We start from the raw sequence: 18,782 nt of genomic DNA on the forward strand, positions 1-18,782 counted from the left end.
AGTTTCCATCCTATTTTTACTCTAGTTTCCTAAACCAAACCAAGATTTTTTTATTTTTGCCTTAGTCTAACCAAGGTGCAAGCAGATACTGAAAATAATAGGCTCATTAAGTCTAAAAAGAAGTTCACATTTACTTGGATTCAAATGGCACAAACCCATATCTCAGTAGTGAAAGTCAGGATGAACAGATTTAGTATGCTTATTTGTACTCTGTATGGTTTTATCTGTAAAAGCTGAGCCTCATGCGTCAGGTGAGCTGCTGCAGAACCACACAATCTCTTATTAACGTTCTCCAAAACCAGACAACCAGGTTTATGAACTATTTGAAGTTTCCAGTTAATTATCAAATGACAGTATGAATTTCACAGCTCTGGACTGTCTTTTGGCTGACTTAAAAGCACCAGAGACCATGACTATGGAGAGAAAAACGCACCTTTCATAAAGCATTGACCTGTAATATTTTGTAAAATATACAGTAATGGCTTTACCTTCTCACTTCATGTCACATATTACATGAATTATCTTTGCAGCTCTAAGCCATGAAGAATTGGATACTCTGAAAGTACTTTCCCATCTGGTTAATAGTGAACACTATGGCATCTAGTCTGCCACCACCCCAGACATCCCTAAAATGCAATCCACATTTTTTCTGTGAAAGCCTGAGCATACAATAGGTCATAAATCATTGTCGTTCTATAGAGTGCTCAGTGATTTTAGAGCACTTCTGTCTAATCATCAATTTGATTTTTCATGAAGCTATTCTTTATTTGTTATATAGTTATAACAATTATATAATTTAGGCTTCTTGCATACTTCACGCAACACAGTGTTGCTAAGACAGAGAAGTTGCAAATAAACACGGTACACTTTGACCAGTTTCTACACTTTTTGGCCATGGCAAAACCAGTTGAATTTGAGTTTGCATCCCACATAAAACGTCATTTGCATGAATCAAATGTCAGGATGTGTGTGAAAAGTAGCAAATGAATGGAAAAGCTGGTTGCACAGGACTGAAACTCATCTAATAACCAGCTGGGTTCATCAGGTCTGTGCCTCTGATTCTTTTAGCAGGGCCTTTGTGCTGGAACAGGATTTTCCTGCTGTTTCTTGCCCTTTTAGTTATGTAAGCTTGGCGGACAAAGAAACTGGACAGTCCTTCACCCGGACAGTTAGAGCAGACGACTGGCTATGAAAGCCCAGATTCTCACACTGGCTGCTTGCTATTTTCATCACCTGCAGGTTGGCCTTTGTCAGAGATTCCATGTCTTCTTATGTTTTGCCTCAGCACGATATCTGGAGTGATGAAAGGCTGATCAAATTGGCTAAACTGTGTTCATTTTGGACTTGAGTTCCCTAGCGCTAACCCCCCACATGGACAGCTCCCAAGTCGCGAAATCTTCATGACAGATTAGTTATACGAAGCCACGGCTAACATCAGTGGGCTGCAGTGGAATGAAGCGGGGGCAGCCCCAGTGTCTGAGGCCAAACACTGGAGCTGGTTCTCACTTGTGGGCGAATCAGGCAGCGTGCTGAACACTCTTAATGTGATGGAATCCTGTCAAAGTGTGAGCGTGCCACGGAAAGTGGGAAGCATTAGAAGAGTGCATTGTCTTTGGAGAGTCACAGTGCCTTGAGAGATGGGTGTGAAGGGAAAGGGAAAAAAGAAGGAACTGGAAAGAGAATCCCTCCCATCACATTTCATTTTCGACTCATGAGAGAGGTGCTGAACAAAAGTTCTGTGCACAGTTCACTTACTGCTGTGATAAATTCCTCGAAGAAACACGACAAAACATTTTTTTCTGCTCTAACAATAACCGAGAGGCTGTACTAAGACAGGGAAATAGGAATTGTATTTGTTGAGTTTATTCAAATCCATTCATTATAATTCTAAACTATTCACCCACTGTGTGGATTCCATGTCCTGTTGTTTTTGTGTTTGCAAATTTCTCTTACCCATTCCCAGAGCGCTTTTGCTTTTTTTCCCTGCTTCATTGATGGTCATCATTTCCATTGCAATTAGTTATTTTAAAAGTGGACAGCATTGGCGTCAGCAGCAGCAGGAACATGGTTATTGATTGGGTCTGCCAGACCTGCTCTTCTCACAGTTTTCCTCTTTTGCGCTATTGGATTAGTCAGTTGCTTGGCTGCTCGAGGTGCTGCAGCATAAGGGTGTTATTTTAATACCGACAGCTTCACTCCTTTTGGCCTCACTTACTAAATTGCTCTGGAAATGACCAGTCGACCAAAACCAACAGCATGACCTCAGTTTTTAAACATTAGAGATGATTTTTTTTCTGTTTTGCTTTTACAGTATATGGATGTGGTAGTTAACTTACAGCTAAGACAAAAATACATTTTGTCATAAAATAAAAAACAATCTCTGCTGTGCAATGCTATTCTCCACAAAAACCTTCTTCTCTTTTCTTAGAAAGCCATTAACTTATTAAATACCTCTCAGCAAAGGAAGCGAGTAAGTTGAAACCGGCAGTTTTGCTCCTTAAGTATTGTGCTGTCTGTCCTTCTCTACAGCTTGTGGTTAGGTACCACATCCAGTAACAGAAATGCCTCTGTCTGCCTATGAGTGTGTCGTAGAAGATGCTGAACTCACTTACAGAGAAGGATGACCGTCTTTCTAATTACAATAGGAGACTGATGTTCAATCCAAATTGAAACATGCAGAAAAATTCAAAACACTGTTATCTTCATGTCACAATCAGGACTGACTGTTTGGTTGACCCTGTGGCGAATGAGAAGCTGGAGGCTCAATTCCCTTCATGTCTCTGTGTTTTCCTCCTTTAATGTTGGTAAACCAAGGTGCAATGGAGGTTTGGTGGTGATTCACTGTGGCATTAAGTGCACACGCCCATGTCAGAAGAGCTACAACTAAAGCAAGTTAAGCAGCTGGAGAGGAGGAAAATGTGTGTGTGGATTTCTGAATGTAATTTGGTTTGTTCAATAACTGCACAGTTCCTCGCTGGATTTTCAAGATGATGGATATGACCCCGGGATATCTGGAGGTGGATCACCATGAAATTTGGAGTCAAAAATTTAAATACCTGCAAAATTGTCATCAGCTGATTTCCTGTTTGGTACTGCCTTAAAATGTTGAAAATGGATGGTAGTCTTTTAGTATTTCAGCATTTAGTCTTGTTTCCATAGTCTCTTGTTTTATTTCTTAACATTACCTTATGTGGAACGGACCGTTATATAAATGTAGTGTACTTGGCTTTCACGATACCTTCAAAATATTAACAAATCTGGTCAGTTTTTAAAGGACCAATTTTAATTAGTTGATAGTCCATTAATTTCTTTTCCTGAGTAGACAGGACTCCATATGTCAGTGCATTTGTAGAATATCTTCATTGCTCTGCATCAGTGTAAATCCAGTTTAATTTAAGCTCTGAACTCATTGCGCTGAAATAATAACTCCTTTCATACTGTTATTTTAACTGTTTTTCAAAAAAGCAGTGTTTTTGGTATCCAGTTGCATTACATTTAAATTTGTGGTTCATCTTTGTGTTTTTAACTCTTCATCTCTTGAACCCTTTGGCCAACTGATTAATCTATTCTGATGAAAAAATGGGAAATGGTTTGTTTTTGTTCCTGTGATCGTTTGTTGACCTTCCCAACTTTAATAAAATGATACCTTAAATATCTCAGCCATTGGTCTTTCAGAAATAAATACTCTGTCTTTGAATCTGTTTTGAAAAGCCAATGATATCAAGAGAATTCAAGCACTGAATAAATATTTTCCAGTGAAAAGTGTTTTTGGAGTGGCTTAGCTTTTGTATATCATAGGTTTCCCAATGTACTAACTGCAGTTTAATGAATATCTACTTCATGTTCATTCTCAATATGTACCCCAGCTATATAGATGGGGACAGAATTTCCAGGCCCACTTTTCTATTTTCCGAGTGCTTTTAAACAGAACAAGAAACTTTTATGACATCTTCTCAGTTATTTCCATTATTTTACTTTTCATACAAAAACACATTTATTTAACAATATCCAAAAACTACCAGTGATTAGTTCCCTGATGCTAATTGTTAATTGTGTATACTTTTTAATGGCTAGTTTTCAGCATTCTTCTTTTGTGAATCTCTCAAGAGAACAAAGGGGATCCAGAATTGATGGCCTTCTGACATGGACATTGATCTTCAGTTTACCCCACAAATTTTCAGTGGGATTCAGGTTAGGGCTTTGTGCACGTCAGTCAACAAAGTTCTCACTGGCTCTCTGGAGGTAGTTCTGCATGAGAGAGATGTTTCGGCTTGTGTGTTGTTAGAAGACAGTGAAGTGATGACCCAGACACAGCTTTGATGCTAACTGCTTGAGGTTTTCTTTCAAAATCTTCACACATCCTTTGTTCTTCACGGTTCCTTCCACCTTGATGAGATTCCCAGTTCCAGATGTACTAAAGCGTTCCCACAGCATAATACTCCCACCTCTGTGTTTCACTGTGGCACATTGTTCTTTGGGTTGTATGCCCATTCCTCTGGCAAGAGAGCTCGTATTTGTTTTCTCTTCAGTCCAAAAGATGCACTTCCAGTATGCATATTCTTTCTCCAGGTTTTCCTCATCATATGTCATTCTTGCTCAAAGGTATTTCTTCTGCAGAATTCAAGATTTTCTTGGTCTGTAACCTCGCAGTCATTCCTGTGCAGGGTTCTAGTGAGTGTCTTCTTTGAAAATACAGTCCTGACTTGGCTAAGTTATTCATTCATGTCTTGGCAGTTGTTCTGGGGTCTTTAGACACATATTTTACTAGTTTTCCGGCTTTCCAGAATCTTTGAAATCTTGGGCTTCCCACCTCTGCCAGTTTTGTTATGTACTGTGTGGGTCTCTTTATGATACTTTTCACTCCAATTCTTGACACTTGGAAATGCTGTAGGAACCTTGTATCCATCTCCTGCTTTTTGAGCATCAACAATTCTTTTTCTCAAATCTAAACAGATTTCTTTTGTTTTTGGCATGATGTCTTATTTACTGACAGCTCCAACACTTGCTAAAGTTTTTTTTTTTACTGTGTAAAGAGAAGCTGCTTTGAGCACAGCAGTGGTTTGTGCTACAGTATGGCTCAGTAAAAAGCTCAGTTTGTCAAGGAACAAATAGTACTGATCCTGGTATTTTTTGTTTATTTCTGAAATAATTCTGTTATTGGGTGCAAAGAAAAATAATGTATGCTTTCTAAAGAAAAGTAATATGCTGAGAAATGTTTGAAATTCCTTGGGGAAGATGTTAGAAAAAAACTTTAACAAACATTTTAAATTTTATGCAGGGGGGGGGGGGGCTAATAATTTTGTCCTCATCTGTGTATGGAGGATGCATCTCATTGGTAATTAAGTGCATATGCAGCACCACTGCAGTATGTGAAAGTGAAATGGAATTATGTCAGTTAATGAGCTAAATGTGTCTTCCTTCTGTACCTCCCAGTGTGAATCTGTTGGTATGCAGTTACTGCTATACAACTTAGATACCTATTCTCATTACATAACCCTTAAGCTTTTGCATGTCAGTGATCTCAAGCAGCTCAGTACTAAATCACATGACTAGCCTTCTAGTCATGCGATTTATGATCTTTTGTATATAAAAATAAGCATCTAAAAACTAAAATAAAATTGGTATAGACTCTAGCAAACCCAAGTTGGATAAGCAGTCTAGAAATTTATGGAATGCCATTTTGACCTGGTGCCATTTGTTTTTATCACAACATTGGTTAAATACCAAATACCATTTTTGGTGAGCCCAGAATTTTCCACGATGCATATGCATATTACATTATGCACCTACTAGACAGTGTACACAGTTAAGGAAGGATCAGCTAGACTAAAATTCTAAAATATTGTGTATTATTTTTTATCTTGTGGCCTAGAGACAGCAAATAAACTTCTAATTGTTAAATGAATCAGTAGCCTTTATGCTGTGTGTTGTGTGTGTTTGAAGGCTCTGCCAAGAAAATCTCGTTAATTTAGTTTTTAAGTGAAAAACCTGAAGTCATACAGTCACCGCTGGATCCTCTCGACTGAATGGACATTTACCTCCTGACTCTGGGCAAAGTCACACTAGTAACATGCAGGCGCCATTCAGCTTCAGTTAGACTCTTCAAAGGAGTTTTTAAAATCAAGAACTAAATCCTGTCATAATGTTTTTCCTCAGTGGCCAGAGACAAACCATAAAAAAGTTTTTCATGCTAGATTTGTTGCTTAATTAGTTGTCAAATTCTCATATTGCGCGGCTGTGACCTTTAACATTGTTTTCACACTCTTTCTCAGTGATTTGTGTCCATTGTGTCAGTTGAACCTTGCTAACTGAGGGCGAAGATTAAGGTTACACGGCGGGAGTGAAGAATGGTGGCTGGTTTGGTGTGGACACGGGTCAGAGATTGGAGGTTGCTTTTCTCGTGGGGTTCTGGTGTGTTTTGGGGTCATGGTGAAGAAAGCAGCTTTCCCTCCCGACGGCGTCCAGCAGCCACAATCCCTGGGGTGTGTTTTGTATGGGGCTGCAGGTCAGCCGTTGGGCTGTTTCGGCCCATCAGGGTGTTTTCTTTACCTTCTGTGTTCACTCCACACTCTTACACTGGAGGAGCCAGACGTGGCTGCTCAATGCTTTGTGGCTGTCCTCTCATCTAGAAAATAGGGCGTCTGCTACTCATTGTGGTTATTATATCAGCAGCAGCCAGACACATGCACACACACAAACAGGCACATTAAAAAGCAGACTTTAAAAAAATGGAATATTGAAATCATTTAGTAGAAGCCAAAGCATCAATCCGAGGATGAAAATGTGCCTCTTAACCAGAGATATTTACTCCAGTGGTTGGGAATGGGCCTAAAGATTGTTCAACTACTGTGAAAATATTTTTAAAATGTTGTTTACTTACTGCTTCATGTGTTACACCTAAACAACAGGAATTTATAGTGTTGGAAAAACTACCCATCAAATAAGAATTGAAGTTATAGTTGCCAAATTATTGTTAATCTTTTGGTGACAGCAATTGCTAAAGTTGCTTAGCTAAAAGTTAGCTAAAAGTTGGAGGAACCGTTAGGTAAAAAGTAAGAGGAAACATTTAATTGTTAAGCTTTAAATTGATAAGATAGATGGCCAGAATGGTTTACTTAAAGTAGGGAACAAACATACATTAGGGATGATCTTAGCTGTAGCTAGTCACCTACTGAACGGAAGGTTGGTGGTTCGATCCCTGGCTCCTCTAGTCTGCATGTCAAGTATCCTTGGACAAGATACTAACCCCAAGTTGCTGTCTGATGCATTCATCGGAGTATGAATGTCTGAATTAGGATCACTCAGTTTAGAGGAAGTGCTTGTGAGACTGGGTGTGATTGGGTGAATATGGCATGTTGTATAGAGTGCTTTGAGTACTCCAAAAGAGTAGAAAAGCGCTAAGAATCAGTCCATTTAGCGTTAATAGTGAAATAGCTAGATAAAATGAATAAAAGAGTAAAAAAGGGTACGCTAGTTATTCCTTAGCTGGAAATTATGGTAGAAAAACTAAATGTAGATAAGAATAAACATTAAAACTCCAGACTACATAAAACTTTCTATGAAAGGTTGATATAAATATGTATGAGCTATTCAAATAGGAAATGAATATAACAAAAAATGTGGTATAAATACACAGAATAAATAACTGCTGAAAGGTTTAGTTGCAAGACATTTTGAATTCATCTGACAGAGCAGCAGATTTACTTCTTACAAAGAAAGTTTGAAATCATTGTTGTAGGAAAAACAATATCAGTGTTGGCCACAAATCTTTATGGCCAAGAAATTATGCGGTCCACCTTATTTTTTCTTGTTAGCTAAGCAACGATCAAACTATCAGAGGGTGGAATTTTCCTTTACCCTCAACCCAAATCTGAACCTATAACTAGCAGCAATGACTTCATTCTGCAACAATGTTCTCACACAAATATGCAAGACACACTCTTTTCCCTTTTGTTTGTGTGTTGATGTCCACTGCACACACAGTTTACAGTACTGTTCCCTGATCTGTGGGTGAAAGGCTTCATGTCATACACAACTCCCTTACAGCTGCCATATATTGACAGTGACTCATCCAGCTTGGTTTGTCCATGTAAAATCAGTGTTCCAGATGTATTAGCCTAGATAGACAGTGATGATGGATTTAAAACACTATGACTTGTGACGTTATGAGATACATTTATTTACTATTCTATGAGCTGTAATCCTGATTAAGCTCAAAGGAGTGGCTCAGGTCATGAGGTCTACAGCTCCCCGGAAAGTACAAAGTGTCAGAAAATTAGTATTGGAGGAAGAGAAATAATGAAAAACATGAACCTGAAATGTTTTGGTAATATTCAGGTTGACAGAGGTTAGGAATTACTGCCAGCCAGCCTGTCTGCTTTGATTCATTGTATCAAATTGTTTTCCAACAGTCATATTTTGAGGTCAACCTTTCAGCTCCATCACCTCTCTTTCCCCAAAAAATCATCATAATGCTGTTGCTGGCAGTGGCTCATGTCCTCCTGGCCTCACATAAACACACACAGCAGGCCACTCCTTCTCCTCGCTCTTGTCCTGATCCCTACAGCCCCTTACAGCTGCAGACATTTTGCAGACTCTCTTAATGATCTCTCCGCGCTGCTTTTGAACCGGCTCTTGAACATTTTTGTGCATAGATGTGCAGATGCGTGCAGATGTGCGTCAGAAGAGTTTAAACTTTTTGAATGCCAGATGTCTGTGGCCATGTGACCTTTATTTGACCTCCAGACCTCTTTTTATTAGAGGAACCACTGCACTTTTTAAAGGCTTTGCAACAGACAGTGTCTTAGGTCATTCATGCTCTGTTTGTTTTATTTAGAGCCTGACTGATTTATTATTTGTGTATCTGTTGTCCAATAAACTTTCTTTTTCCTGGACATAATGCAGAAACTCATCCATCAATCCAGGCCGCCTGTCACTGAAGCAGTTAAACAACTTCTAAGTGACAGGGTGCCTGGGGTGTATGACAGTTGTCCTGCTTTTTTTAATGCTCTGGATGTTGTGGGGCTGTCCTGGCTGATGTTTCTCTCCAATATGACATGGAGGTCATGGCTGATAGGCTATGCTGTAACTTCAGGGGGATCTCACTCCTCACCCTCTCTGGGAAGCTCCCAGATACTGGAGAGGAGAATCTGTCCATTAGGTGAACTAAGATTCAAGAGGAACAATGTGGTTTTTGTTCTGGTTGTAGAACTCTATATCAGCTCTTTGTCCTCTTCATGATATTTAAGGGTGCATGGGAGTTTGATGATGTCATTCTTTTGGCTTCATCAGGTGGTGACTTCTAGCTTACACTGTAGCTGAGAAACGTGAAATGGTAAGAATGAGAACTACCAACTCCAGGTCTGAGGTTTTCAGCTGGTATAGGGTGGAGTGCTCACTGGGTTGGGTGTGACTGAGTTTTAATACATTGGGGTCTTGCTCAAAAAACATTTAAGAAAAATATGTATGACATTTTTTGACATTTTACTTTCTTGCAAACGTATGGTCTCTTAATGTCAGCTTTTGCCATGCTACACAACAAAACACTACTGTCTACACTTGAAGTATCTGCTTCATGGAGTAGTTGCACTGCTGTATAGTAAATCCAATAGTCATGTTTAAAGGTGAGCCCTGTGTGTAGTGGCTATAAAATAAAACAAAACAAAAAGCCTGAAAACAACAAGTTCAAAAAAGCGTTTTGTGTATGAGCCCGGCCTCCTCGATAACAGATTAAGAAGGACACGTGGAGAGCCAGGAGAGCCGCGGGACTACTGATGTTGTTTACCACGTATAAGCATCTCTTCCATTTAAATGTGGTCATCGCATGATCAGCTACCCTGCTCAAACCAAACACACACATCTTAATTCAGAAGTGGCTAAACTTTATCCTAAAAGCTGATGGTTTGGTTTAAAATATTTGCTATTGAGCATGTGGTTTTAAAGCTGTTTAAATTGAATCCATTTTGCTCATTTCCAGGACTCTGCTAGAGTACCTTTGATTCACAATTCAAAATATTGCATATTTATCTTATACTCTGCCACTTTGCCACTAACCCAACCTTCCTCTTATTGGCTGTCCCTGAGTCTGAGCTTTGTCCTCACAGATAATACCAGAGGTTTACACTAACTGATTCACAATTAGTATTATTGTGAAGCTCATTATTTGAAGGTGGATCTATCTGTTTATCTACCTGTCTGTCTATAAATAAAACATATATAGATACATAGATAGAGTTTTAAAGTTTATTTTAAAATAAGGAAAACAACTATATCGAGTGCACTTAATTAAAGCATCTGTTTCAAGGCTGTTCACATGTGGGATATCCACTGAATTTTTAATTTAATCTTTTCTGCTGTGTTTTTTCCTGCCATATCACAGCCTTTTTTTTATTTGACACTTTTATGTCTTTCTCTTCATCTCACTCTGTTTTTTCTTAGATTTAACAGTGTCTCATACTGTTTGCATTTTCCTCCTGGTTTCCACCATAAGCACTGATCTGGGATGCTTTTTTTCATTTTATGAGCAGATCCTTATAAATAGTGATGTTTTTACTGTTGTTGGGATACGAGGGAGGTTTTGCCCTTACATACTATAACCAGATGGGTCAGTAAAATAGGAAAGGTACTATAGTGGGACCCCACACACTGAGGAGATCTCTTTATCCTTGTCCTGGAGCAAAGGACATTGATGTAAGTGAGAAAAAAACAAAGAACAAAGACGGAGGTTTGGTAAGGCAGGTAGGGTTGGGTGGGTTAGGTGGACTAAGATCAGTGAATATTTGGGGTCCAAAGCAAAGTCCCTGAAGAAGCCCTGGGCTTAACATTACTCCAATACTCAACATAGTTTTGTTCAGAAGAAAGAAAGCAGAAATGAAATAGCGGTTCACTTCAAACAGTTACTGAGGTAAAGATTTCAGGCTCGTTCTTTAAGCACAAAGTGTTGATGTGTTGCCATTCTTTTGCCAAGACTTTCTTAGTGACATTTTGCTTTGATAGAGCAGAAATGTCAAAGTTAAAGACTGAGAAAGAGGATTTTCTGGTTAACTGTCTAATATCTAAAAATGTAAAATGTCTGCTTTTCTCTGTTCTAGGGGGCTGTTTATCACTATTCATGACCGTGGTCACATTGCTTCAATACTACAGAACTGGCCAGAAAAGGACATAAGGGTAAATAACTCAAACATAAGGTCAGCAGTGATAGAGTTATAAAAACACTGATGCTAAAATTATGTAATTATTTTTGGTGATCTTTGGCTCAGGTCTATTTTTCTGATGTCCTGCGGTCACCTGCTGTCATGTGTTCCAGATAGAAAAAAAGTCTGGTACTATTGTTATTATATTTTTTTGTCCACACACAACGAGACCGGGGAAAGCAAAACTGAAAACACTAACATAGCATATAAGACTATCAAAGTAAAACAGGAAACACAAGACATGCACAGAGACACAGACTGACACTGAAACAATCCGAAGCACAGACATGAAAACATCCCTTTACTAGACGTGACACAAGGAACACAGGGGAAGCACAGAGACAGAAACCAAGAGACTAGAAACTATAAATAACAATGAAATCAGAGACTATTAATGATAATTCAGAACATAAAATGCTGGGTCACAGACCCAGGGCCATGACAGTTTGAAATGCATGGAGATTTACAGCATAGCAAAAAACCACTGCTTTCAAATGTGTAGTGCTTGTGTGCTGTGTTAACACTAAGGGGTGTGAAAACAGAAGGAGAGTAGTGTTGTAGTGTTGTGGTGATTGATGTAGAACAAGCTAATGGGTGGTGTGTTTAACTTTACTCAACTTGAAAGCCGGCGAAGTGATTACCAGCTGGACGGAAGAATACTGGTGACTGAAATAAGGCAAGATGTGAAATATTTACGAGGTATGGAAATGTGCATGACCATGTGTCAGCTACATTGTGTTTTATATGGAGATTTCATGATGAATGAAAGATGGGACTTGACATTATTACATGACAGGGTTGTGAAGCTGGGAAGTATTGGCTTTGGTCCTTTTATGCAATTAAATAAATACTGACTGTTTGCTAATGGAAAGAAAATAAAATACTGAACTGTTTACTAAAGTATACTGAAGGTGTTTCTTTTAAAAATAAGACCATATACAAACCATAAGATGGTGATATTTAATGGTGAGATGCATGATTATCCATTTAATACAGTATGACTGCACTAAATATTTCAAGATGATTAGAGGGGCTCTCTCTAAATCCAGTAGTCTCTGGGGCTTGGAAGACTTTGGCATTGATTCCCTTGACCTGTCTTACTGGCCAATTTCCCAAAAACCTCAACTATTTCTTTAATCTTGTGTATAGCACAACTATGTGCAAGTCATAATCTAGCCATATTTAGAATGACGACACCAGAAGGCATTCTTGGCATGTCAAATATACCTGCAGCCTCAGCCACCTGTTCGCAGCTGTCAACAGCAGGGCATTTACCTCGGCACTGACATGCCGCCTCTCGTTGTCAGGGTGGTCTTATGATAAGCTCGCCTAATATGCCCTACTTTAACAGAGGGCACGCTGGAGCCAAGGTAGCCATCCACTGACAGGACTTGGCTGCTTTTCTGTCACATATTAGCAAGTGATAGAAAAAACAAGCTGCTAATGGTATTTAGTAAGGGTGCTGTGGATTTTAAATTCAGAAAGCTAACGGCACTCTTTAAACATTCAGATTATGGGAGAAAAAGGCTGTTAAATCCTTGGGCCAGAGTTTTCTGCGTCATAGCAGTGCTGGAAAAAAGAACTGAAGAAAAAAAGAAAAACAGAAAAACACTCCAAATTAGGAACATTTTGCATTAAACTGTTCTGCTGCTGATATTAAACATTACACAACTGTTTTTTATATATATATACTGTGGAAACAACCCACTGAGAAACTTATCTCTTAATAAGTAAAGTGACTTGTGAATGGAAAGCCAGGTGGTGTAGGAGTGCCTGGCTCACTCTGAGGAAAAAAACATGTTTTCTGGTAGTGGGGTGGACTTGTATTGATGAAGAAATTTGGAGCTGGAACAAAATAAGGCTAAGCAAAGTTATTTATTTAAGCAAATTTAATGTGACTAGCAAGAATCTGATATCCCAAATATGGAAAAAAAGGTTTGAGTGATTTCTTCTAACCAGAATGTAGTTGAACCACGCACAGATTTTTAATAAAAATAATAAGATAATAAGATCTCTGGTGTGACCTCTGTATGCTGTTTTTATGGCTGACAGTTTAATCTATTAACAGGCTGTGTGCGTGACGGATGGAGAGAGGATCCTCGGGCTGGGGGACCTCGGCTGCAATGGCATGGGAATCCCAGTTGGCAAGCTGGCCCTTTACACAGCCTGTGGAGGTATGCCACCACAGCAGTGCCTACCTGTCATGCTGGACGTTGGCACAGACAATGAGGTAAATGCTGAGCTTTGAATATGACTGAGTCCCTACAGCAGCATCTTTTCTATCTTTTCTGGTACTTTTATAATACTCTACTGAATTGAAAAGAACTTAAACAAACAAGGTTAAGATAAAATGACATGTTGATTTGTGAGCTTTAGAGGTACTGCGACGTGCATTTTGTAACCTTTGAGAGAGATATTTAGTATTAAACCCTAAGCAGTGCAATATATGGCACACTTGGCTGTCTACATGGTTATGATGAAGAATGACGGGCTCATTAAGTTGTTGTCTCTTGAAGTACCTTGTATCTCTTTAGAAGTATTTGACCTCTTCAAGTTGTTTTCGTTTGTGGCCATGGTGAAAAACGTCTTTTAAACTTCTCTCCCATGTCATTCATCCATAAAGCCCAAGATTGTTCACGTTGGTCCAACAGTGTGGGGCTTTTACAGATTAAATTAAGGTGTGTTTTTTTCAGCAACTAATTCAATAAAATAGCCTTGGGCTAGAGCGGTTAATCCCCCCATTGGTGGGCAAGACTAGAAGTCAGCCGAGAAAGGAAAACAAATCTCACACTTTACAACCAGGAAATACCCTTTACCTAACCAAGGCTAGCAGCTCCATTGATGGGTGCCAATTGGGAAAGCACCTTTACTCTTTGCCAGTTTGTAGCAGCCAACAGAGCTGTAGTCATCCATCTATGGACCCTGTTCTGCATGTCAGCAGCTCTGAAAGACGATGCAAACCGGGCATGGAGCACGTGTTTGTGTAGCCTTAAACAGACTAAGAATAGTCTTCGTGTGCTTCTATATATACACAACTCTTGGCCTTGGCTAAGGGCGTGGCACACTCAGATGCATGTGTGCCCAGCACAGCTGAGATCCATCCGTCAGTAGATATCCTTCATTTTTCCAAGACCATCTTTGGATGACTCAGTCCTGGGCTTTAGTTTCATTCCAAGCAGATGTCTCAAGTGGATTAAGGATGAGACGTTTCAAAGAGTAGTGGAGTGTGCAAATAAAGTGTAGGAAGAAATATTAAGCAGCAGGAAGAAATTCAAAGAGCAGTAAGACTGGACAGAGGCCAAGAAAACCTTTGAGAACATGCAGGTGATGTCTTCTTTGATGAACTGTAGACAACATTTACTCAGTGCAGTCGTCATCAGAGAATTTAGGCTCACAGCAAAAATCCCCTGCATAATAACAACAAAAACACTGCTCTCTTCCTGGAAACCTCATAAAAAATATTACATTAGTCTTTTTCCTGCCATTCTAACCGGAATAAGTCATTCTTCCAAGTCCTGCACCTCAGCTCTTTATCTTTATAAGCCTGCTCTGCCTTTTGACCTTTTCCCGTACTGTCATCGCTACAGACTCTAGTTTTCCACATTGAATCTTCTGCTCTGTTTAAGTGATGTTATTTTAGGGTGATAATACTGTCTGCAGATCTTTGGGTACATGACAGCAGTTTTAGACATTTATGGGCATCACAGCACAGCTTTAACAGGTCTTTATAGAATGTCCTGATCCATACTTGCTCTTATCCCAGAGTGTCTTTTTACCTCATTCCAAAACAGTGACACAGTTTTTTGACTGCTTAAGTATGTGCCATCTTATAAAGGAGGAGTTCTTGTAGTACAGTGCTAATCTCAGTTCAGTTGGATGTTGATTATTTTAGAGATGCTTTGTTAGCTTGTACAAAGAGGAGAACTTCACATATCTCATATTTATATGTTCAGACTATTTTTAGATTGTTTAAGATTTAAGGCCTTATGAAACAGATGGATTCAGATGGATTTTTTGAGTGTTTCTGCTCCATGTTGAGTCACATACACTGATAAATGTATTGCTTTTTCAAGCGACTTCACCACCACTGTATTAGATTTATATTAATCTTCTTAAATCTTGAAAAGGAGCTCAAGAGTCTTTCTTTGTCAGCACATTCCTTTAATGTTGTGTTAGATATAAGATTTACTATACATGTCTGACACTCACAAACATACAGATATATATTTCTGCTGCTCATTCAACCTATACATAGCTGTACAAGAGCTTTTTCTGTGGTCTGCCTGGCCATGGATGACTTCCATTTTTCTGTTATTCTAAAGAGATGACAGAATAAATGAGACGTAATAGGATAAATAGACTGCTATGTGAGTGTGTACATGTGTGGTTCTTCAGGACCAGTTTGATATGGAAGGGAGGCTTGCCTGCTGCCACTGGTAACTCGCTTCACTCTGCAGGAATGATGGGAGCAGATGGAGGTGGAAGGCTATGTGGTAGTGGTAGAACTAGCTAATTATTAAAATGGCTGTTATTATGGGATTATGTGTGTCCTTGAGTGGATGTAGGGGTAGAGAGAGGCAGGCATCCATCCAAACAGTCAAGAATGCAGGCCCCCACAAGCTAGACATACCTCTGTTTTTTCTTTAAACCAAAAGTTCACATTTTGTGACACTGACTTATTTGCTTTCATGCCAAGAGTTAGATGAAAAGATTGCTGCCACTGTAAGGCCAGCAGCTTTACTGTTTAGCATAGCTTAGCAAAACCAAAGCACATCTCTGTCCAGAGGTAACACAATCAACTCACACCACTCCAACACCTTACATGGTAATCCGTACCAACGTGTAAATTTGGTGTTTTAATCTGTTTCCACCTTTTCTGCTTGAGCTAAGCTAACCAGCCTCTGACTATAGCTCCATATTTGTCTTGATAACAAACATCAGAGTGGCTTAGACTACTGTGGGGCATAGTTCTTCTTCCCTTATCTCCTTTCACTTATTTAATCATTAGTTATTATTAAGCTCTGGCTCTCTTCCACAGTACGTCTTTTGTCCTGTCTCAGTCCCCTCACCCCCAAACTGGTCATGGCAGACGGCTGAGCCTGGTTCGGCTGGAGGTTTCTCCTTCCCACTGTCTCCAAGTGCATGAGGATAGGGGGCTGTCTGATATTTGGACTTTCTTGTTAATACTGTATCCCACAATAAAAAGCATCTTGAAGCAACTGTTGTTGTGATTTGAATGCTTTATAAATAAAACTGAATTTAACTAAAATTATATTGATTGTTTCACCTTATGAGAAGTGCTGAATCTAGCCATTTTGGTGGGCAGCTAAAAACCCTAGGTGGGCATTGTGAGTGAAAAAAAGACCAGAGGTTAGAGCAGCCAACTAGTATGGTGGAGGTTTCCTGTAGCATCCCTGAGATGAGTGCTTTTTGTATATAATCCACGACACAAATAAGGATTGTAAAACAACCTACAAATATTAAGAACCCTATTATTAAGAACTGGAAGCCAAGACTTTTTCGAGTGTTTTTTTGCACTTTTTCCACAAACTCTCAAGTTTTCAAACTGTTCCAACAAAATCATTGAAGCAACACGATTGTAAACTCATGTCTTCACCACGGCGCAGCGTACCAGTTTACAAAAATCGAGAGGTGCACGATTGGCCGAAGCACAAAGATTGTGGCGCGCAACACAGAATGTGATGCCAAATTCGGCACACGACACGGCGAGCATAATGGCTCCATTATTTATGTGTTGCAGCTGTATGTTGCTTTCTTTGGGCTGAAGGACAGCAGTCACTGCAGGAATTAGAATGTACTTTTATTCTTTATATGTTAGATTTAGTGCCTGGTGGTGTGCTGGTTAGCACTGACATCTCACAGCAGTGCTGGTTGTAATCAAAACTGGAGTCTTTCTGTGTGGAGTTTGCATTTTGTCTATGTACTCCAGCTTCTTCTCACAGTCCCAAGACTTCCCCCAGTTAAGTGGTGATTCTAAAATGGCTGTAGGTGTGAGCGACTGTTATGATAGCTTGGCGACCAGTCGAGTGTGTACCCTGCCCTTACCCTAGAACGGATGGGATAGGCTCCAGCACCCTCTGTGACCCTGAACTTAAAAAGTGTTTAAGATAATGGATGGATTGCGAGGAAGTGTTGAGCCCACTCCTCCTAATAACTAGAACTGGACTAGTTTATGAGCATGCTCTGTAGCTATCTTGCTATTATTTTTTAAGCAGCACATGTGTGAGCTGTGTAAACTATTGTGAGACCCGGCAATAAAATATCTGTATCTGGACAGTTCTTATTGCTTTCTCGCACAGAGAACATGCAAACAAAGCAGCTTGAGCTTGCAGGGAGAGGGTTTCAGAAACAGATACACAGCATGAAGGAAAGTAAACATTTTCTCCAGTAGTCTCATTTTTTTTCTCTCTGCTTCACCCTGTTATCTCCCCTGATTGTGTCTGTCTGTCTGTTTCTGGGTCTGACTCATGCTGAAATGAGAGTGTGATGTCATCCTGAACAATATGCTGTTTGTGCGAGTCCTGGGTGGGCTATCAGACTTCAGCGCTTGGGTGTCTTCTGACTCAGACAGGTAGAAGATGTGCAGTGTTAATGTTCAGTTTTGTTTCACCTCTTATTCAAAGTTTAATGTTGTATGCGACACGTATATTAAACTCAAGTAGGCACAACAAGTCATTTGAATATAGATCTATATTATTATCTTGAAGTTGAAGTCTTCAGTGTGGAAACGAGTGAAATAGGAGCTCCTGTGTCTCACAAGCACAGACTGTAAAGCCATACACGAGGACTAATCCCCTCTGAGAGAAGAGGGCCTGTGCAGCACAAAGGACAGCTTAGCCAATCAGCAGCAGATAATCTGGGACAGAAAGACAACTCATGTCAACAGTTCAGCACAGTGTCAACGGGGTCAGAACACTTGAAAATCACTCACGACTTCTTCTCTTTCACCTTAAAAAGCAGGGGTTTGATTTTTTTGCAGTTACTAAATGAACTGAGTGACACAAAAAACTTTTGCTGCTCCCTCGGATATCAGGGATATCAGAACCCTTGTGGGACCACATGAAAATGTTTTGCTTGTTTTGGTTACAGTTGAACTTGGCCACCACTGCCAGGAAATGACTCGTCAACTTCAAATAAATATTGTCTTAAATAAGCTTTTTGAGCTGTTCTTGGACATGGTGACTATCGACCCTGCCATGGAAAGGTGGCTTCTCCCTTCTCCAAGCCGCATTGATCGTAGTGCCACCCTTTAATTATCCATTTCCATAAGTAAAGGTCGTCTGTCCCAGCGAGGCAAGACTGCACTGTGGACCAGTTCCCCTAAATTTGGTCATCACAAATGAAGTCAGTGTTTATAGAGTGCAGCACGTGTAGATTTAGCTAGAAATTGGTTTTTGTATTATTAGACACTGCATGTGACAGGTGCACCATGCTGGAGGATGAAAGACCTGAATTTGTGCTTCAGGTTGTGTTCTGAAAACACTTGTTATCACAGGATATTATTATTACTAATGTCTTAAATTTTAGTTCTCTTCACCCATCATTATCTATCATCTGAAGCAGGTTGTA

At 39.6% G+C, this 18,782-nt stretch overlaps 1 protein-coding gene across 1 annotated transcript in view; it reads left to right on the top strand.

Annotated features, from left to right (window-relative positions):
- The window catches only part of me1 (malic enzyme 1, NADP(+)-dependent, cytosolic), an 80,323-nt gene that overhangs the window by 47,854 nt on the left and 13,687 nt on the right, over window positions 1–18,782 (top strand). Inside the window, exons 4-5 of the mRNA XM_084943136.1 lie at window positions 11,091–11,166; window positions 13,261–13,422. Of these exons, the coding sequence (XP_084799262.1) occupies window positions 11,091–11,166; window positions 13,261–13,422 (238 nt within the window). The remainder of the gene's footprint in view (window positions 1–11,090; window positions 11,167–13,260; window positions 13,423–18,782) is intronic.

This window comes from Perissodus microlepis, chromosome 11 (genome assembly GCF_051167445.1).
Source record: "Perissodus microlepis isolate ML-2025 ecotype Zambia chromosome 11, ASM5116744v1, whole genome shotgun sequence".
Lineage (NCBI taxonomy): Eukaryota > Metazoa > Chordata > Actinopteri > Cichliformes > Cichlidae > Perissodus > Perissodus microlepis.